Raw genomic sequence first — 22,337 nt, forward strand, 5'->3', positions numbered from 1 at the left:
CTGACAGCACTAAGAAAGGCCATAGTGGGTCAGACTATGCCCAGTATCCTGTCTTCCAATGCCAGGTGCCCCAGAGGGATGAACAGAAGAGGTAATCACCAAGTCATCCATCCCCTGTCACCCATTCCCAGCTTCTGGCAACCAGCGTCTAGGGACACCATCCCTGCCCATCCTGGCTAATAGCCATTGATGGATCTATCCTCCATGAATTTATCTAGTGTGTTTTTAAGTCCTGTTATAGTCTTGGCCTTCACAACATCCTCGGGCAAAGAGTTCCACAGGTTGACTGTGCATTGTGTGAAAAAATACTTCCTTTTGTTTGTTTTAAATGTGTTGCCTGTTAATTTCATTTGGTGCCCCCTAGTTCTTGTGTTATAAGGCTGCAGTAGCATCCATGGAACAGTTCCGTGGGTATTCCCTGATCCAGGGGAAGGGGCCTAGGATTTCATCCCTCAGACAAAACTTTTTTACTTAGACTTTGCAGGCAGGGCTGGATTAACCATTAGGCTAATAGGGCTATAGCCTTAGGTCTTCCTATTTTTAGGCACTACTGATTAGTCAAGGGGCATGGCCGGGACCGCGTGAGGGGGAGCAAGCTTGCTCACGCAGCCCTTCGGGAGTGCTCCTGCTAGCAGGAAAGGCAAAGCAGCCCCTGGTGGCTTGGAAGGAGCTCAGCCAGCAGCCTGATGCGTCTCCCCTACACTACAGGAACACAGTGTCAGGTATCCAGTTAAAAACTGGTGACTGGACACTAAAAATCCAGTTACCACGGGAACCCGTGCCAGCTGTGGGTGTAGTCTGAGCAGGCAATGTCCCCTCTGCAATTTCTCCAGAGCTCTGCATAGCTGTCAGGGAGGGAAGATGCTCCCTCTGTTCCTCTCCTCAGACAAGACTGGCAGGCCGCTCCAGGATGCTGCCTCCTGGGTCCCAGTTCCTGTCACGGTCATCTTCTATGTGTGCTGGGTCCCGTTTCTGGACAACTAGTGAGTGCCTGGTGGGCGGGGGCAGGGCAAGGAGATGGCAGGGGGAAGAGGCAGTACCAGAGCGATAGGGTGGGAAGTTTGCACAAAATCTGCACACGTTATCCAGCTCCAACCAGAACTATTGCCCCTCCCAGGTATAAGGAACGAATTCCCACACATGTGTAGGAAAAACAAAACTAAACATCTCATTCTGGATACCAGTATTTTAACTTTTACAGTACCTTCCATCGAGGGCTTCAGATTTATGCTGCACTGTGTTCAATATTGTAGTGAAATTTACTAAAAATTGAAGAAATCAGTGTTTTTCTTTGATGTATTTTTCTGTACTGGGATGCACAAGCAACCAAGTTCTTTCCTTATGCTCAGCCTAGTTCCACAGACCAACGCATCTTTGTGCTTTTAAGGGGTTGCAAAAGCACCAGAGGAAGCTCCACACACAATGTTGTAGGTTTCTCCCTCCTCCCTCGGAGATTTTAAATCCGTTTCTTAGCAGGCTATGATAGAAAGACTGGCTGAATAGGCTAAAGGCAGGTTCTGTCCATTTGCTGGTTCTCTAGCAGTTCAATCCATCATAAAAGTACCTCATTTGATTTCTTTTGAGTTTAATTCCAAAAACTTAAAGCTAAATAAACTTGAAGTTAGTCCTCATTTTTCTGCCCCAACTCAAACTAACTTTTTTCCCAACTGGAAAATGTTGGGTAAGCATGGAATGTGTGTGATCTGAGAAGGGAATGAGAACACAGGCCAATTCCTGCTGATAGTTACACCTGTGTGGCCTTATTGACTTCAGGGAGAACAGATTTTTGCACAAGAATAGAATTTGGTCTCTCCTGCTTTTTCACAACTGGTATAAGCAGAATCTCATTCACTTTCCTTCCCTAAACTATGAGCACTTTAAAGGGAAAAAATAGCAAAGTCTGCTTGATTTATACATGCAAATGAAACAGGATTCCCTTCATTCTACATCAGCCTTAAACAAACACCAGACCTGATGTAACAAGGGTGTCACTACAACAGCCTTGCTTGGACTGTTCTTTTGAAAAGTCTGTAATAGTTCTTTTAAGATGCTGATTTTCAGTTAAGTCTTTTTGTTCAAGCGGGCAGAGAACACAACAGGTAATAGCTCTGTTTTTTCAACTCCTAGTCATTCAAAAGCTGAAAGCCTTGAGATTAAGTTTGTTTAATGTTTGTACAGTGATTTTGAAGAGTTAACATAGTAGAGAAGTGCTAAATATTATGACTGAGCAACCATCTAAAGATCTGTGTCACTTCTAGCTGTTACCTTTTTTTACAGAAAGCTTAAAACAAACAAATGCAAACCCTAGGGGCCTGGTACACACAGAACTCATGCTTAAAAAACCTCACTTCAGGGCTGCTGATCACACATTCTAGAACAGATAATACTTAGTCCTGCCATGAGTGCAGGGGACTGGACTAGATGACCTCTCAAGGTCCCTTCCAGTCCTATGATTCTATTCAATTATTCTAATTGTGGAAGAGCTTGGTGACAGAATGGTCTGATGTGGTGATTAACTATACAAACTGGGTATCATCCCACAAAGAATATTTGGGTTCAATGTGAAATCAGTAATTCATTGTCCTCAGCCAGTGCAACATTGGGAGAGCGCTTTCAGAACAAGACAGCCTAAAATACAACGCCACCCAATGTAATTTTCCCACTACTACTTGCTCTACTTCAGTGGATTTTACACCTGAGTGGTTTTCTTTTACATAATACAAACTGGCTGCCTCCCAGACTGCAGTCAGAGTGAGACAGGGTATGTGGTGTAGAGTCCATAGCTTGGGGGAAACACCTGCAGGGCTTGGCTTTGCACTGTGCCATGTGGAGAGCTGAGGGTAGAAGCACAATGTTGAAAGAGGTGAGCAGGATGGGGAATGTTGCAATGTTCATCCTCATACAGATGAGCACTCCACTACCTAGGAGGAGAGAGGCCTAAGAGAAGGACAGCGTCGCATCCCCTGTGCTACCTTTTACTCAGAAGTATCTGTTTGAAGAAATGAGTGTAGTGAGAGTAAAAAAATAAATGTGTTAATTCTACATAAGTAAATAATATATAAATATATATGTAGATAAATGTTTGATGACTTCATAATTGTTTTGGCAATATGTAATTCATACTTAGGCCTGTCCCTCCCATTAGCCTTAGGCCCCTTATAACCTTAACCCAGCCCTGACCTTAAAAACAACCCCCTACTCAAAATAGGTCAGCATTTGGAGGAAAGTTGGCATTTGAGCAGCAGAAGAGAAAATCTGGAGTGCTAAATTCATACATATCCAGCTTGATACTACTTGTCAGAAGAAAGAGATGAGCACTGGTAGTCACCCACATAGTCTGTGAATGATCTGACAGTGTCAATCAGCCTAGTTTGGATAGTAAATAGATGTAGCAAATTCTACACAAGCTTCCACAAGCATTTGTTCAAACTTCACAGTCATTCTGACCCCCTCTTTATGCCCTCTTTGTGTCTGCATTTCACTCAAACTAGTACTTCCAAAGTGACCTTTAAGTTGTTGTGCAATACTATTTGGAATTGGGATAATTTGAGATGGGACGCTGCCTGACACTGCAGAGAGATGCTATTCTCTAAACCCCTCACCAGAGCCCTAGCACTGGGGCAACTAAATGAGCTACACAATCTACCACACCTTTGCAGCTGGAATGGCACACACAATTAATGCTCTGTCCCTTAGTGTCCTAATTGTAGTAAGAATGGTACTCCAGACAAGCCTTTGTTTCCTCTTATAGGTCACACATTACCCCTTCCAAAACTGATTCAACCGCTATTCATCCCTGAGATTCAAAGCCCCAGAGCTTCAACAAGCCCCTCCTCCTGATCACAAATTACATTTATCCACCTAGGAAGTAAACAGAATACCGATACCATCACAAACTTTCAATATTGAATCCCAAATATTTGCAGGAAACTGTAAAGAATCAATCCAAAGGTGAGAGAAAGCGCCTCAAAAAATTGTATTAATTCAAATACTGAATACCCTTGAGAAAAATCACTGCTAGTAGTCGTAAATATTTATATTATGGTAGCACCCGAGGTCTGACCTAGGATTAAGGGCTCCATTGTGCTGGGTGTTGTATAAACAAAGAAAAGAGATGTTTCCTACCCTGAAGTGTCTACAGTCCAGCTGCTGTTGGCACTCCAAGAGCCAAAAAAACAGGCTACAGGCTAAATCCTTCAAGGAAATTACTGGCTGTGAATTAGTCACTCAGCTGTGATAATTTTATTCCACACTGTTTAATTCTTCAAAATGTACATGTACTTCCACCCATTTTATCCCCTCTTGCTGTTCCTATGAGTTTTGAGCTCCTTCTACTATGGAACATAATTTGTAAAGCTGGCGTAACTCCACTGAATTTCGAGTCACCTCGAATCAACGCTGCTATAAATGACAGCAGATTTTGGCCTATCGCCTTTGGAAAAGGTTTATTTCCACTCTCTGGCTTTTGAAGCTTGTATAATTATGCCGCAAGAAGGCATTTCCTGCTGTTGTGATGGGCTAGTGTTCCTGGTAGCATATTTGTTTTGCTTTTTATAAAAGGCGTATCCCACCTGCCCAACACTAACTGGCTCCTGCCCCAGTGAACTCTGTTGGCTAAACTAAAAAGATGATGTGTTGCGCTGTTCCCAGCACTCCCTGCATGAATGTAGACAAGGCACTGTCATGTAGGCACACATGCCATTTTGATAGTTTAGTCTCCTGAGGGCTGAAATACTTTGGTTTAATTCTGGCTGTTGGGTTGGTTTGGGGCTGGCTGGCTGGTATTTTGCTGCTTGTGATTTACAGGAAATCAGACCAGATGATGTAGTGACCCCTTCTGGCCTTAAACTCTATGAATTCAGAAAGTCTGGGCCATATTTCCATCAATCACACAATCCAGCTGAAATCAGTGGGATTGCATGGGTGTAACTGAAGGGAGAATTTTAGCCAGTATGATTGAGGGGGCTGAAAATGAGAGTAGGAAGCAGGAGCTCAAGTGTTATAGTATTGATGCTGACTTGCTCTGTGGCCTTGGGCAAATCCTTAATTTTGGGATGTTCCTTTCTCCCACTGTGAAGTGGGGATAATATTTATCTCAGACAGTGTCAGGAGGATTAATTAGCTGGTGTCTATGCATGACATCCTAACGTATAAGAACTCTTTAATGTACAAAAATATGACTCCATTTTGCAAGATGCAATAGTCTTTGAAAGGCTGAAGTACTCCTAACCTGAGTTTAAGAAAGAAATGCATTATCCTGATCATCAGAACATAAATGTTTGTAACAAATATTGCACAGCCAACTCATTCTCACATCTGTCTGTTGTGCATGCAGAGCTGTTAGAAGAGGAGAGGAAAAGGGCAAAACGAGGAAATCAAAGAAGAAAATGGGTCAAACCTGTTGTTATCTAAGTCATAGGGATATCGTGACCGAGCTACGAGGTTGTTACTTGAGAAATCCCTCCTAACCTGATCACTGTATCCCTACAACCAGACTGAGAGACCCATCATTAGCATTAACACACTCAAGTGCATGCTTGTCAAAACACAGCAACAATCAATACTCAACATACTCTTTAAACACTTCATTTTATTCTTCAGTCCTGAAACATAATAAGTGAGATTATTAAACTTTCAGAGTTCAACTCATCAGATGCAGATCTTATTATATGCAAGAGGAGCTTTTCTAAAAGAGGAAGCCCTACACTATTCCTACAGGGTTTGGAAAGAAAATAGTGCAAACAGTCAAAAGGGAAACTACTTGTTTAAAATTGGAACACACAGACTATGACTGCCAATGTCACACTCTGGCATCTAAGGATTTCTCGCTCCAGGTCTGTGGTAGCATTCTGAACCCTAAGAAAACACGAGGAGAACAGACACTGCTAAACAGCTGAGACACTCAAAGGCTAATGATATGACCACAAGACTGGGAGCTAGAAGCTCTTAAATGTTAATTCCAGTTTTGGCATAGACTCTCCCTGGGCCCTTGGGGATGGCCTGTAACCTTAATTTCTCCTTCTGTAAAATGTGAATGATGTTTACCACAGGGGTACAATGAGGAGTGGTCACTGCAATATTTGTAAAGTGCTTTGAGAACGAAGAGCACTCTATAAAATTCAAATGCTGCTGGCAAGGGCAGAATTGCACAGGGAAAATTGAAGGGAACATACTCCAAACAGGACCAGCATGTGTGTGTATCCAGCTACTATACAGCCACTGACTGCCGCACTGGAGTTAGCAGGGGTGATGGGTGCTTGGGGCAGCAAACCGCTGGCGGCGCTCTGCTGGTCGCCACTAGGGCAGCAGGCAGGGTGCCTTCGGCAGTATGCCTGCGGAAGATCCACTGGTCCCGCGGCTTCGGTGGACCTCCCGCAGGCATGCCTGCGGGAGGTCCGCCGAAGCCGCTGGACCAGCGGACCCTTCGTGCTTGGGGCGGCAAAATGTTTAGAGCCGCCCCGGGAGTTGGTCCTGCCCTGTAATTGGCAGACTAGTGCCCTGGCCACGCACTGTGTCCTCAAGAGAACATAGGCAGCCCATCTCAAAACACTTTCAGCACTGTAGTGAGATCATGCCCTGGAAAAAGCCCCTCATTTGCTCTTTCTTCCTGTACAGAATAAAGCAGGATTTTTGCTCTATGCATCAAGCAGGAACACCATTATTCTAAGTGCTTGGTATAGAAAGCTGCTTAAAAGTTATGCTTACCACTGAAGTATTGTGACTACTGTATTATACAAATACAGTGTCCGCTGTCCTGCTGCCCAGAATTGGCACTTAATCTCCATTAGATGAAGTGACTCTTAATGAGTGGCTCTGAGGCAGACTGACATGTCCACTTATGATGTCAGGTAGGTAAAGCTGTAGTTACCAGACAGTTCCTCCTCTCTCAGTATTGTAGTGGAGAATGAGAGGCATACATGCCTTTGCTAACTGATGTCACAAACTAGCATTCCAGTCAGATAGTCAATCAGAGCAGATTAAGCCTCAATGGTCCATATATTTTCAAAACCACGCAGCCCATGGAGGGTCGTGAGTCGGTCACGCAATGACAGACAATGACGCCTACCTTCTTTTCTAGTCCCCTCCCCAGGTTGATAAAAGTTTTTTCTCAAATGAAAAATGGACATTGGAGAATGGAAAGGGGAAGTGAAACTGAAATAAACTGGAAAAAGCTTGTATTAACATCAGTGGAAGTAGGACTAGGCTTAAGATCTGTTTTTGAAAACAGTATGACAAAATTTCCTGTATCTTCTCCCCCCCAAAAAGACACGTCTTAATCCTATTTGTTCAAATTCTAACTTAGATATAGAAAGCATCAATGAATTAAAAACATTCATATTCACAGCACCTACCTCCATTGGCCAGAAGATTCTCCTGGACTTTATCTTTTGAGTCCTCCATAACTTCTCCTATGTACTGTGCTATTTTCTTTATTATGCTTAGGTGTAACAAGAGAAGCTTTTGTTAGTGACAGAATCTAATTGAAGATAAAACAGTTACAACAATTATCTTATTAACAAGGAGGTACTCATTTAACCTATTTCTGAAGCAAGGCTTTTAATTTGTAATTCAAATGATGATGAACAAAAGGCTTATGGCATACTGCATAACTACACTGCTTATTTCTAAATACACTGTACTTTGTAAATATTCTCTAGTCTAGGCTATAACCTGGTCCCATTCAAACCTATGGGAATCTTGCAATTAATTTCTTTGGGATTAGGATTTGACCTCATGTGCATCTCCTACACTTCATAACACCTATACACAAAGACTTAATCCTAGAAAAATGTATGTGTGCATAAAATTCCAAGGATGATCAAGCAATTGTCTTCTAAATATTGAGTATTCCGGAATACTCGAGTGGTTGAAATTAAAAAAAGTAATGCAAATGTGCAACTAGAACAAAAAGAAATCAGATTCATAGGATGCTAAATCAATTTCTGTAGTTAATTAAGATTTAAAAAACTTCCTAAGGACAAAACCAAAATCCTACTGTACGGCAAAGGTGCACCCCCTATGTATTGTTCCACAAAGGGAAGGGCCTAACTGCCCCTCTCCTGCAGAAATATCCATGGGAGGTAGCTGGGGGAGTGCAGTGAGTTTCCTCCAAATTCTACTTCTGTTGGGAATTCCTTCCCACCCCTTCACTTGCCTCCCTGCAGAAAAAGCAGCAAGTCCAGACTCCTAAACTGGCAGGTTCCACAAAATATGCAGGGATCTGGAGATTGACTGGCTACCAAGAGCCATCTGTGCTGAGCCCTTGTGCCTGTGATCCAGTTCCTTGAACCCCCTACTGTCTTCTCTGGTTCACTAGCAAAACAGCTATTTCTTCCAGTCTAGGCTTTTTCCCTGTGGCTCCTTGAGAGAGATGGCAGCACCTGGCTCCTCACCACTCATTCACTGGGCTGTACTAAGAAGCATTGGTGTCATACTCTCCTGCCAAGGAGAAAACTGAAGCAAAATATGCTTCAATTAAGCCTCTTATTTGAGTAATAAGAATCAGAACTGTGAACTGTGTTCTCTCAAAATAACCATCTTGTAGTCTAGTATAATAGTCTAGAACAGTGGTTCTCAAACAGTGAGTCGGGACCCCTTTTTAATGGGGTCACTAGGGCTGACGTTAGACTTGCTGGGGCCCAGGGCTGAAGCTGAAGCTTGAGCCCCACCGCCTGGGGCCAAAGCTGAAGCCTCAGGGCTTCAGCTCTAGGTGGCGGGGCTCAAGTTACAGGCCCCCTGCATGGGGCTGAAGGCCCCCCCCACCCGCAGGCTGTCAGGGCTCAGGCTTCAGTTCATCCTCCTAGGGTCATGTAGTAATTTTTGTTGTCAGAAGGGGGTCGCGGTGCAATGAAGTTTGAGAACCCCTCGTCTAGAAGAATCAAATATATTGCATGTGAAAGCAGTTTGCAATGTCATCACCTAAAGAAAACTATTCAGCACTGGATGTGTAGGCAACAATGCATTGAACAGCAGTTAGTAGATAGACCCAGAGGATACTAATGGAAAGGTTAGAGCAGTGGTAATGGTATGTGATCTGCAGCTCCTTTTCAACTGACATGTGGATGAAATATTTTGAGCACTGAACAGTGCAGATGGGTGCGGGGAAGATAGGTGACGGGGACGGAACAGGACAGGGGTCAATGTCAGCATCTGTCTCAGGAACCAATTCTGCAAAGGAATTGAACACCCTCAACAGCCTTTGAAACCAGTGGATGTGAACGTGTTCAGCACCTTGTAGGATCAGGCCCTTACAGAGTGGTTCATGGAACAAAAGTGCTGGTGAATCTCTGAGTAAAGGCACGTATGAAGAGTGAGCAATCAGAAAGCATCAGAGCCTAACGCTGCCTTACAGTGACCTGGAAAAACACTCTGTCTTGCTGTGTAAATAAATAATAAAAGTATGCGGAAACAAGAGACCCTGAAAACTCTTGCCCCTTCTCTGCTGTCCTAGTGAGAAGTAGTGCTGACAAGTTTGTGCTGCCTAGCTTTAACCAGCATTTCTTGCATTTGTTTATCTAACAACAGTTCAGCAGGGAGCTCCTTTCAATGAGCAGGAAAGTAAATGCCCAGTTCATTTGCATCGCCTGTCACTAATAACCAACTGTATGTACATTGTTTACTTCTACTGAGGCATGTGTGCTTGGTACATTAACCCTTGGATTACACAATCTATTCTCAAAAACCTACCGGACTATTTATATAGTGTATAAAACATATGCTTTTTTTTTTTTTTGTATTTCACTGTGCTAAGGCCTTAACACAATTGTATCGACTGATATCTTTCTCTGTTCATCCTTTGCTTTGATATTGTATATATTTGTCTTATATTTAAACTAGTTTAATTCTTCAGTATTACTTAGCAGCACTGATAAGCAGAGCTTTACAAAACAAATATGCTGAGGCCCTGCCTCAAAGACCTTATAATATAAGGGCCTGATCCTGATCCCTTTGCTGACGATGGATATCATGTTACTTCACACATGGGACTGCTGAAGTCAATGGGGCCATTTGTGGAGTCAGGTGCTATTTGATAAGTGATCAGAATCTGATACGAAGTTAAGACAAGGAAAACACAAGGAGATGACAAAAAAAGAGAAGGTCTGAGGGAGGGATGAAGACACTTTGTATTTCTACACACACTGAAATAATTCAGTGCATAGTCCAAGCTTTAGGGGCCTGACTTTTAACAAGGGCTGAGCACTCACTGTAGTTGATGGGAGCTATGCATACTCAGCACCTCTGAAAATCAGGACTTAAGTGCTTTTGACAAACATTCAGACTAAAATCATGCAGTAGCTTGACACTGGCTCACTTGGGTAAGTGGCACCCTACTGTTACAGCCGGTGACTACAAAGTGAAAACCATCTTCCCCATTTCTTGCCACTCTTCACCCCACACCACTGTGGACACTGACTGCTGTGATTAGGTTTTCAAAGATTCTGGGAAGAAAATCTGACTCTCTCTGCCACGACAGGAACGGGGAGGTGAGGACTGATCATTGAACTAAGCATTGAATAGCTCTGTTTTGCTAGGAGGCTGGAGAAGAAACCATAAGAAGTGCAATTGAATGTGCACCATATAATGATTAAAAGCAATGGTCCATTCAGCCCTGCTGTAACTCCACTGAAGTTGAGAATTACACCAGGAATCAGTTTGCTCTAATGGGTTTAATCCTGATTTAGCCATCTGATGTAGTTGTAAGAAGCCCTCATACCCCCTCACAGCTAGCCCAGCATACAGCTTCAGCTGCTGGACAAAATCCCTTCAGGTACCTGGGCTAGGAAAACAGCCTGAAGAGGGTTAGCATGACTAGCCCTTAAGCGAGCACGTGCGCATTCCACTGCCACTGCCAGAACCATGACTATGAACAACGTGTGCTGCCAAAAAAAAAAAGGAGCAAAGAGTACCCAAAAGCAGGTCATGTTGGCTCAGCATGTTAAGTCTTGCCCTGTGCTACAGAATGTCTTGTAACCATGGGAGGCAAGTTTTGTAGAAATTTTGGTGGTGCCCAGAACCCGCCCCCACCAACTCTGCCCCCTGAAACTCCGCCTCCACCTGCCTAAGGCTCTGGGCAGAGTTTCGGGGGGGAGGTCTGGGGTGCAGGTCCTGGGCTGGGGATTAGGGTGCAGGAGGGTTGCAGGCTTTGGGAAGGAGTTTGGGTGCCGGGAGCAGGCTCTGGGCTGGGGCATGGGGTGGGTGTGCAGGAGGGGGTGAGGGCTGCAGGCTTTGGGATGGAGTTTGGGTGCAGGCTCTGGGAGGGAGTTTGGGTTCTGGGTGCAGGCTCTGGGCTAGGGCAGGGGTGGGTGTGCAGGAGGGGGTGAGGGGTGCAGGCTTTGGGACGAGGTTTGGGTGCAGGCTGGGGTGGGGGTGTAGGAAGGGGGGGTGGTGCACGCTGGGGAAGAAGATCAGGGAATGAGGGTTGGGGCTGAGGATGAGGGGTTCATTATGCGGGGGGGCTCAGAGCTGGGGCACAGGGTCAGGGTGCAGGGGGATGAGGGCTCTGGCTGGGGCAGAGGATTCGGGTGCAGGGGGATGAGGGCTCTGGCTGGGACTGAGGGTCAGGGTGCAGAGGGATGAGGGCTCTGGCTGGGGATGAGGATTCGGGTGCAGGGGGATGAGGGCTATGGCTGGGGATGAGGATTCGGGTGCAGGGGGATGAGGGCTATGGCTGGGGATGATGATTCGGGTACAGGGGGATGAGGGCTCTGGCTGGGGATGATGATTAGGGTGCAGGGGCATGAGGGCTCTGACTAGGGAAGAGGATCAGGGTGCAGAAGGATGAGGGCTGGCTGGGGAAGAGGATTAGGGTGCAGGGGGATGAGGGCTCTGGCTGGGGATGATGATTAGGGTGCAGGGGCATGAGGGCTCTGACTAGGGAAGAGGATCAGGGTGCAGAAGGATGAGGGCTGGCTGGGGAAGAGGATTAGGGTGCAGGGGGATGAGGGCTCTGGCTGGGGATGATGATTAGGGTGCAGGGGCATGAGGGCTCTGACTAGGGAAGAGGATCAGGGTGCAGAAGGATGAGGGCTGGCTGGGGAAGAGGATTAGGGTGCAGGGGGATGAGGGCTCTGGCTGGGGATGATGATTAGGGTGCAGGGGCATGAGGGCTCTGACTAGGGAAGAGGATCAGGGTGCAGAAGGATGAGGGCTGGCTGGGGAAGAGGATTAGGGTGCAGGGGGATGAGGGCTCTGGCTGGGGATGATGATTAGGGTGCAGGGGCATGAGGGCTCTGACTAGGGAAGAGGATCAGGGTGCAGAAGGATGAGGGCTGGCTGGGGAAGAGGATTAGGGTGCAGGGGGATGAGGGCTCTGGCTAGGGATGAGGATTAGGGTGCGGGGGGATGAGGGCTCTGGCGGGGAATGAGGATTAGGGTGCGGGGGGATGAGGGCTCTGGCGGGGAATGAGGATTAGGGTGCAGGGGGATGAGGGCTCTGGTGGGGAATGAGGATTAGGGTGCAGGGGGATGAGGGCTCTGGCTGAGGCTGAGGATTCGGGTGCAGGGGATGAGGGCTCCGGCTGGGGCAGAGGATCAGGGTGCCTGGGGATGAGGGTTGGGGCTGAGGATGAGAGTTTGGGATGTTGGAGAGGCTCAGGGCTAGGGCAGAAGAGCAGGGTAAGGGCAACCTGCCTTGCCATTAGCGCATGGGGCAGCAGACAGCAGTTCTGCCGGAAGCTGATCTGAGAGCAGGCAGGGACGCGGCGGAGGGAGGATGCAGGGGGAGGGGTGGAGGGTGGAGGCCGGGACCCACTCCAGGCAGGGACGAGGCAGGGCGGGGTGGTGGTGGGAGACCTGCGGGGGCCGGGGCCCGATCCAGGCAGGGCTGGGGGAGAGACCCAGCTCCAAATATTGCTGGAGCAGGGCACCCGGCCCTGAATATTCCTGGAGCCCGGGCACCTCAAGCCCGTATAACCCGCCACCTATGCTTGTAACCAGGCAACGTCTTTGTTCCCTTCACGATGCATGCAGCCCTCTGTGCGCAGGTGTGATTTGGCCCAAAGGTCAGACCGTAGAGCTGTCACTCATTCACTCAGGTGAGTCCCAATGAGATCAGTGTGGCTCTTTGCTTGTGTACCTGTTGCTTCTCAGCAGGAATAAGGGCTTAACAATCTGGCCAGGTGTTGGCATGGCGGGAGTTAAGGAATGTGAGTTGGGCTCCCGGAGAACTCAAACTTCTTGCTTAGACAAACCTTCCCCTGAATAATCCTGCCTCTTATTGAAGAGGGAATGGAGTCTTTTGAGAAATCCTCTATAGGACAGTGGGGGCTTTTTGCTCTGCAAATCCTGCTGTATTCATTGGAGTTCCTGCTTTTAAAAACCTCCTACATTTTTCATTGGAGCTTCCTTCCTAGTACTATCGCCTTAATCAGGATTACCTTTCAAACAAACTCTGCACAAGGGTTCCCATCCTGCGGCTCTTACTTGGACAAAACTGCCACTGACTTCCGTGGGCCTGTTGGTTAAGGAATGTAGAATCTGGCCCCTTATTTGTGGTGACCCGCTATAGGCTAGCCAAGGGTTAAGCCAAATCTATCGACTTTAGTTGAGTTCTAGAACCAGGTTTAGACAAGTCAGGGGTAGATGATCACAAGGACACTGTGTCCTGTGAAAACAATGTCCGTTTCTCATTTGTATGCAGTAAATAACATCTATTTTACCTTTCAGCAAAGCTATCAAGTTTTCCCAACTCATCTGAGAGACCAACAAGAGCATCCAATGTCCCCACCTGTACAAAGGACCATAAATAAGTTAAATGTACACAAGCCTGTGCAAGGCATATGCTTTCAAAGCTTTATCAGCACTGACTTCTCTTGAGCAATTATAAAATCAGCAAACTTGGTAGATCTTTGTTCGCTTAATGGAAAATGGCAGCAGGGGCTCTTTTTAGATTTTAGAACTAAAAAGCCCATTTAGATAAATGGAAAAAATGCACACATTAGTCTCATGATGATGCACTGATGTCCTCCTTCCTATTTTGATTCCTGAATCATCTCATAGAATAGACTGGATATTTCACTAATAATATACTGTATTTTCATAAGCATTTAAGAGACTAACACATACACATAGGAACAAACTTAGTGTGGGAGGAGGAACAGTATTTATACTAAAGAAATGCTTTTGAGCAATGTTTGTCTGTTTTCTTTTCTATTACTGAAGATCGTATCTTTCTCCAAGCCCAGCTTCTCCTTTTTGTATGATTCTGCATGACAGTCATAATCGTATGTTTATGACATCACAGCCTGTTGCTGAATCTATTATTGTAATGTTGCCAATTCATCATGATGGACTTTACTGTAAGGTCATACCAAGAGAGAACAAGGGTTGAGTGGAAGCAAATTTTACACAGTGTAATCAGCAAAAATATGGTAATAAAAGGAATAGGACTACATCTTCAGTTGATATGAATCAGCATAGCTCCCCTGGCTTCAAAGCAGATCTATTAACTCACACCAACTAATCTCCTTTGAAGCCAAGGGAGCTATGCTAATTTATGCCGACTGAAGATGTGGCTCATAGTAGGTAACTATGTATTTTGGAAAGCTGGCCTCAGTCTGAACGTCCTGCATTGCATAAATTATTTTTCATTTTGGTGTTTTAACAGCCAGAAGTCCAGACTCTGATCTCTACTACATCAGTAGAAATCCGCAGTAACTCAATTTATAGATGGTTAGTGGTTCCTCTGGATTTAGGGCTGGATTCCCAGATGTTCTGAGATTCTCCTTCAAAATGCTGCACATCGTCAGCTTGGATTGCTCCCTCAAAAAATCTGTTCCTAAATCTAGTGTAACTCCATTGACTTTGATGGAACTGCTCTGAGATCAAAATAAGACTCGGAGCTTTAAAAATAAAGATTAATAATGGGCTGAAATTTGAAGTGTAATCATCTATCTAAGAGAGATTCAGTCCATTATCATATCTGAATGTGCACACCTTGCTGTACAACTCTTAGTTTCCTCAGAGCAATATTTATCATACAGACTGTCTATTTTCTTCTTTGTCAAGTTTCTCATTAGCACACTCCTGGGTATCCATATATCTAACTACTCCCATTGTGTTAGTGAGCCTGTTGTGTGTAATGGTATACTACCTTGAAGAGCATGGGTAAATAAATGGTGAGCAGAGTGCAACAAAGATCAACCAGCGTGTGTAGAGTTTTAACTGGATAGCCACCCCTGGCATGCATCACTCCTTGCAGATATCCTCTCAGTAAAGTAAAATGTGTGCAGGCAACCTCAGAAGACCCATTCTTTTTTCTCTCCTGATCGTCTCTGTCTCAAATTCATTTTCACTGGACTCCCTGCCTAATTCTCTTCCATTTCCCAACATATGTACCCCCATAAAGAAAAAGAAAGATTTCTCTGTTTGTGTTCTTTATGCCACCCAAACCCTGTCCTCTCTTTCTGCTTTTACCTTGAGGTCTGGGATGAGGAATTTATTGTTGCTGGACAGGTTGGCTTTGGATGTCACTGTGTTCATCCTCTCCAGGGCTTCCAGATTTACTTTATCCCCCGGTGCAGAAATTAACCAGAACTCCGACATGCTTTTTATCTTTCTCTTCACTCCTGATCATTATAGCCACAAATAACAAGTCAAGCAAAGGTCACTGTTTTAAATGTATTTCCCCTGTGAACTGAATCCAGGTAGAATGAAGCACTATATAGATAGATTATCCAAACTAACTTTATAAATAAGTTAAAGAACATTGTAGCTCCCTCAGTTTGAAACCTAAATTGAATGTGACCTTCTCCTGAACATTATGAAAAGGCAGCACAAGTTCCTCCTCTCCCAGAGTTGTTTCATCTGGTTTCTGGAGATGAATCTCCATGATAGCGCACCCTCCTCTATCAGATTTAAGGCTCTGACCCTGCTCCCATTGCAGTCAATGGAAAACTACCACTGGCTGCAGCATCTATGGGGCAGGGAAGGAAGAGTGAGCCTTTTGTAGGTTGCAAAAAATCCAAATGTAATATGCGTTTCTGTTTGTTAAACACAGTCTCTTAAAAAACTTTAATACAATGGTGGTTGTGTACAAAGGGAAAAGTAGATTGTAAAACAAGCTTTGTGTGTTTTCAGGCAATCAGAAAATGCTACTGCCAAGGTGATCAATTTCCACAATTATATTATTTATGTACAGAGAAGGGAGATGGGGGAAACCACCCTAAATGGTCTCAGATCCACAGCGTAAAGAACACATCAGTAAATACAATATATTTAGCAACTGATAATGCAAACTGCAGAAAAAATAGAGAGGAGAAGGAGAAAGTACATTATTAAACAGTTCAGAGTAAAGGAACAGCTGGGGTAGATGGGAAGAGAATTTCCCTCTCTGTCACACAGAGAATGCTGATTTTTGTCGTCTTCTTCATAAAAATACCTTAAAAGAACCTTCAGATAACATCTCCTGCAGTGGACTTAATGATTTAGGTTTCTATGCCCATCTTCACAGGTTGTCCTAAGAGGGACATAACTAGTTTGAAAATTTGGGGCTTAATCATGAATTATTTGTGTGCACACACACAGCTCCTTGGGAGTTTGGGGAGCACAAGAATTGCAGAATCAGACGTTAGAGTATAAACTCCTTGAGGCACAGCCAACATTTACTTTCATGTTCTGTACAGTGCCTAGAACACTGTGGTAATTACTAATAAAATATAACTTGTAATTTGCCTCACATTTAGGATTCTGAGACAAGGCACTAGAGAGACTCAGTTACACAACACACTAAATCACTTTAAAATGACATAAAACACCCAGGGCATAAATCGTTTCCCCAGCTCACTATAGTTCAGTTGCTTTCTTTCTCTTACCTTGTGCTGGATGGAAGTTTTCATTCCATGAGAGAAGAGGCTCTGATGCTCTGAGCCCCTGCTGGTGAGAAGGATAGCTTGTTCTGGACTAGCTATGCCGTGCAGCTTGCGAGGGAGTGGAGAGTTTCAAGCGTAGCGTCAGACACAGCTTCCTGCAACTGAGTATGCCCCAGCGGTCTGAGCATGCTCCATAACATCTTCTGAAGGCACTGCGCTAGCTGTACCTTTCTTTGCTATCAGAATGGGAGGGGAAGGATGGGCAGAACTTGTGCAGGAAGGATAAACTGGAGCAAGGAGGGGATGGAGAAGGACAGATAGGCAGAACTGGGGACCTGGTGAAAGAGCTGAGTCCCTGGAAAAGTGGCAGAAGGGAAAACCACACGAAAAGAGACTTGATTCAGTGAAATATTTTACACATACAAAATTCCAGAATTTTTCATAATTCTCATATGTTTTTGGTGTTTAAAAGAATTCCTTGTCAGCTTCTGTAGCTGCAATGTGTCTACATATAACCTCATGGCAAATCACAAATTCCTTATCTGCTGTTCTGATTGCCCGTATACTACTCCATTCCTTGGTCTCCCTCCACTCAATATAGTTTTCACTCCTGAAGTGCATTTATTTAAAAAATGGTATTTTTATGACTTACTGTCTTGAACTAAGGTAAATAATGTGCTAACATTGTGCTACTTATTATTCAAATAGCAAATAACCACAGATATTAATAACATGCTAGTAGCTAAGCTTTTGCATCTTTGTGTTTTTTTTATTTTAATACTTCCTATGTTCTGACTGTAATTTTATAACTTTTTTCCTACATTTATTTATTTCTGTTCTACAGCACAAGTTTATTTTTTGCTGGGTTTCCTGCATTTCTGTCATGATTTTTTTTCATTCCCTTTGGTCCACTTGTGAAGATTGCCTTTCTTAACTGTTATTTTGCCTTTCTCTTACCTGTTTTTTCACATCAGCACTTGTGTGTAGAATTTATTCTTCAAATATTCAGTAAGAGCACTACACTATCATATCTGAGGAACTGTCCCAGGCTGAAGTGTCAATAGAGGAGTTTCCGGAACAAACTGATAAATTAAACAGTAATAAAAGTCACCAGGACCAGATGGTATTCACCCAAGTTCTGAAGAAACTCAAATTTGAAATCGCAGCACTAGTAACTGTGATATGTAACCTGTTGCTTAAATCAGTCTCCAATACCAAATGACTTGTGGATACCTAATGTAATGTCATTTTTAAAAAAATGCTCCAGAGGTGATCCTGGCAATAACAGGCCAGTAAACCTAACTTCGATATCAGGCAAATTGGTTGAAACTATAGTAAAGAATAGAATTATTAGACACATAGATGAACACAATATGTTGGGGAACAGTCACTGTGGCTTTTGAAAAGGGAAATCATGCCCCACCAATCTGTTAGAAGTCTTTGAGGGGCTTAACAAACATGGACAAGAGTGATCCAATGGATATGGTGTACTTGGACTTTCAGAAAGCCTTTGACAAGGTCCTTTCACCAAGGGCTTTAAGCAAAGTAAGCACTCATGGATAAGAGGGAAAATCCTCCCATGGACTGGTAACTAGTTAAAAGATAAGAAACAAAGGGTAAGAATAAATTATCAGTTTTCACAATGGAGAGAGATAAATAGCGGGTTCCTCCAAGGATCTGTACTGGGACCAGTGCTGTTCAACATATTCATAAATGATCTGAGAAAAGGGCTAAACAGTGAGGTGGCAAAGTTTACAGATGACATAAAATTACTCAAGATAGTTATGTCCAAAACGGACTGAGAAGAGTTACAGAGGGATCTCATAAAACTAGGTGACTGGACAACAGAATGGCAGATTAAATTCAAGGTTGATAAGTACAAAGTAATGCACATTGGAAAACATAATCCCAACTACATATACAAAACTATTAGATCTAAATTAGCTCTTAACCATTCAAGAAAGACCTATTGGACTCATTGTGGAAAGTTCTCTGAAAACGTCTGCTCAATATACAGCGGCAATCAAAAAAGCTAATGGGATGTTAAGAACCATTAGGAAAGGGATAGATAAAAAGACAGAAAATATCATACTGCCTCTATATAAATCCATGGTACACCCACACCTTTAATACTGAGTGCAGTTCTGGTCGCCCCATCTCAAAAAAGATATCTTAAAATTTGAAAAAGTACAGAGAAGGGCAACAACGATATGGGGTATGGAACAGCTTCCATCTGAGGAGAGATTAAGAAGACTGGGCCTGTTCATCTTAGAAGAGAGATGACTAAGAGGAGATATGATACAAGTCTATAAAATCATGAGTGGTGTGGGGAGAAAGTGAATAAGGAAGCGTTACTTACTCCTTCACATAACACAAGAACCAGGGGTCACCCAATGAAATTAATAGGCAACTTAGGCACCACAGGTGCCAACTTTTGTTGGCGCTGGTGCGTGCTCGCACCCCCCCGTGACTCTGCCCCCTCCCTTCCCCATTGGATTCCTCCCCAAATCCGCGCCCTGGCTCCTCACCCCCCTGGCCCCGCCCCGACTCCACCCCCTCCCTGCCCCATTGGATCCCACCCCAAATCCCCACCCTGGCCCTGCCTCTTCACCCAAGCGTGCCACATTCCTCCTCCTCCCTCCCAGGCTTCTGTGAAACAACTGTGCTGGGAGGGATGGGGGAGAAGCAGGACATGGCAGCCCATTCACGAGAAGAGGCAGAGGCGGAGATGAGCTGGGGGGGGTGGAGTGGGGAGCTGTCTGTGGGCGCTCTGCACCCATCAATTTTTCCCCATGGGTGCTCCAGCCCCAGAGCACCCATGGAGTCAGTGCCTATGATAGGAAACAGATTTTAAACAAATACAAGGAAATACTTCTTCACACAACACACAGTAAACCTGTAGAACTTGTTGGGAGGGGCTGTTGTGAAGGCCAAAAGTAAAAACAGATTCAAAAAGAATTTGATGGTACGCCCACATCTTGAATACTGTGTGCAGATGTGGTTTCCCCATCTCAAAAAAGTTATATTGGAATTGGAAAAGGTTCAGAAAAGGGCAACAACAATTATTAGGAGTATGGAACGGCTTCTGTATGAGAAGAGATTAATAAGACTGGGACTTTTCAGCTTGGAAAAGAGACAGCTAAGGAGATATGATTGAGGTCTATAAAATCATGACTGGTGTAGAGAAAGAGGTAAGGAAGTGTTGTTTACTACTTCTTATACCACAAGACCTAGGGGTCACCAAATGAAATTAATAGGCAGCAGGTTTAAAACAAACAGAAGGAAGTATTTCTTCACACAACGTACAGTCAACCTGTGGAACTCCTTGCCAGAGGATGTTGTGAAGGCCAAGCCCATAACAAGGTTCAAAAAAGAACTAGATAAAGTCATGGAGGATAGGTCCATCAATGGCTATTAGCCAGGATGGGCAGGAAGGGTGTCCCTAGCCTCTGTTTGCCAGAAGCTGGGAATGAGCAACAAGGAATGGATCACTTGATGATTACCTGGTCTGTTCATTCCCTCTAGGGAATCTGGCACTGGTCACTCTTGGAAAACATGATACTGGGCTAGATGGACCTTTGGTCTGACCCAGTAGGGCCATTCTTATGTTCTAGATACGTTCATGGAGGATAGATCCATCAATGGCTATTGGTCAAGATGGTCAAGGATGGAACTTCATGCTCTGGGTTCCCTAAACCTCTGATTGCCAGAAGCTGGGCCTGGACAACAAGGGATGAATCAGTTGATGAATTGCCCAGTTCTGTTCACTCCTGATGAAGCATGTGTTACTGGCCACTGTCAGAAGACAGGATACTGGACTAGATGGACCTTTGATCTGAGCTAGTATGGTCATTCTTATGTGCTTAGTCCTGGTTTACATACACAGTTTTTATACTGGTATACATTTTTTGGTTAGGGGTGTGATTTTTTTTTTTTATATAACTGAAATAGTTATGCCAATACAATCCCAACTGTGGATATAGTTATACCAGTATAACACTGTTATCACTTACTTTCCTTCCTGGATGGAAACACCTATACCAGCATAATGCGCCTTTATACAGGCATAACTGTATCTGCTCTATGGGCTGTCTACGCTGAAAAGTTATATTAAGAACATAAAAACAGCCATACTGGGTCAGACCAAAGGTCCATCTAGCCCAGTATTCTATCTACCGAAGGTGGACAATGCCAGGTGCTTCAGAGGGAATGAACAGATAATCATCAAGTAATCCATCCCCTGCAGGGCAGGCTTTAGGGCTATTCTCCCAGTTCCCGGGAATCGGGCCCCGTGCCTAAGAGGGCCCCGCATCCTCCACCGAAGTGCTGTCGGAAACAGTGGCAACTGATTGAGCTGCCGCTGTTGCCACCACTATTTTCGGTGGCAGCTCAATCAGTTGCCGCTGTCTTCAGTGGCATTTCAGCGGTAGCTCTCTCGAATCGGGCCCCGCACGTCCTAAAGCCGGCCCTGATCCCCTGTCACCCAGTCCCACCTTCTGGCAAACAGAGGCTAGGGACATCTTCCCTACCCCTCCTAGCTAATAGCCATTGATGGACCTATCCTCCATGAACTTATCTAGTTCTTTTCTGAACTCTTGTTATAGTCTTGGCCTTCACAACATCCTCTGACAAGAAGCTCCACAGGTTGACTGTGCATTGTGTGAAGAAATATTTCCTTTTGTTTTAAATCTGCTGCCTATTAATTTAATTTGGTGACCCATAGTTCCTGTGCTCTGATGAGAAAATTACACATCCTTACTTCTTTCTCCACACCAGCCATCCCGATCATATCCCCCTTAGTTGTCTCTTTTCCAAGCTGAAAAGCCCAATCTTATTAATCTCTGCTCATATGGCAGCCATTCCATTGCCCTAATAATTTTTGTTGCCCTTTTCTGAACCTTTTCCAATTCCAATATGTCTTTTTTGAGATGGGGCAACCACGTCTGCACGCACTATTCAAGATATGGGTGTACCATGGATTTATATTGGGAAAGCTATGTCTCTCAGGATGTAGAAAAATCAACCCTCCTGAGATGTAATTAAACTGACCTAACTCTCAGTGTAGACAGTGCTAGGTCAATGGAAGAATTCTTCCATCAACCAAGCTACTGCCTTTCACAGATGTGGGTTACCTATGACAGGAATACTCCTCCTATCACTTTAGTGTCTACACTGAAACACTAAAGCGGCGCAGCTTCAGCTGTGCTGCTGTAGCCATCTAAGTGTAGACACAGCAAAGTGTGTTGTACTGCTTTAACTATCCATCATAATTAAATCAGTACAACTTTTGTGTGTAGGTAGCCCTTAGTGATAGCATTACAATAGCATTTAAGACCCTAATTGTGATTGAGACCAAAATATGTTAAGTGCTTCATATACATTAGAGACAATTCCTGTCCCAGAGAAGTCACAGTCTAAATAGACATGACAGACAAAGAGTGGGAAGAAGGAATTATCTCCATTTTTCAGAAGAGCAACTGAGGCACAGAGAGATTAGTAAACTTGGCCAAGCTCACACATTTCTATGGC

The 22,337-nt window shown here is 44.4% G+C and overlaps 1 protein-coding gene across 2 annotated transcripts in view; it reads right to left on the reverse strand.

The window, feature by feature from the left end:
* ATP6V1C2 (ATPase H+ transporting V1 subunit C2) overlaps positions 1 to 16,961 on the reverse strand; it is a 30,740-nt gene extending 13,779 nt beyond the window's left edge. Inside the window, exons 1-5 of one of the 2 annotated variants that reach the window (XM_032783346.2) lie at positions 16,812 to 16,961; positions 15,415 to 15,566; positions 13,659 to 13,726; positions 7,353 to 7,438; positions 5,574 to 5,603 (exon numbers count right to left, since the gene is read on the reverse strand). In XM_032783346.2, coding sequence (XP_032639237.1) covers positions 5,574 to 5,603; positions 7,353 to 7,438; positions 13,659 to 13,726; positions 15,415 to 15,543 — 313 coding nt within the window. In that variant the 5' untranslated portion in view covers positions 15,544 to 15,566; positions 16,812 to 16,961. The remainder of the gene's footprint in view (positions 1 to 5,573; positions 5,604 to 7,352; positions 7,439 to 13,658; positions 13,727 to 15,414; positions 15,567 to 16,811) is intronic. The other variant, XM_032783347.2, reaches the window with a different exon arrangement.
* Between the last annotated feature and the right edge of the window lie 5,376 nt (positions 16,962 to 22,337).

This window comes from Chelonoidis abingdonii, chromosome 3, assembly GCF_003597395.2.
Source record: "Chelonoidis abingdonii isolate Lonesome George chromosome 3, CheloAbing_2.0, whole genome shotgun sequence".
NCBI lineage: Eukaryota > Metazoa > Chordata > Testudines > Testudinidae > Chelonoidis > Chelonoidis abingdonii.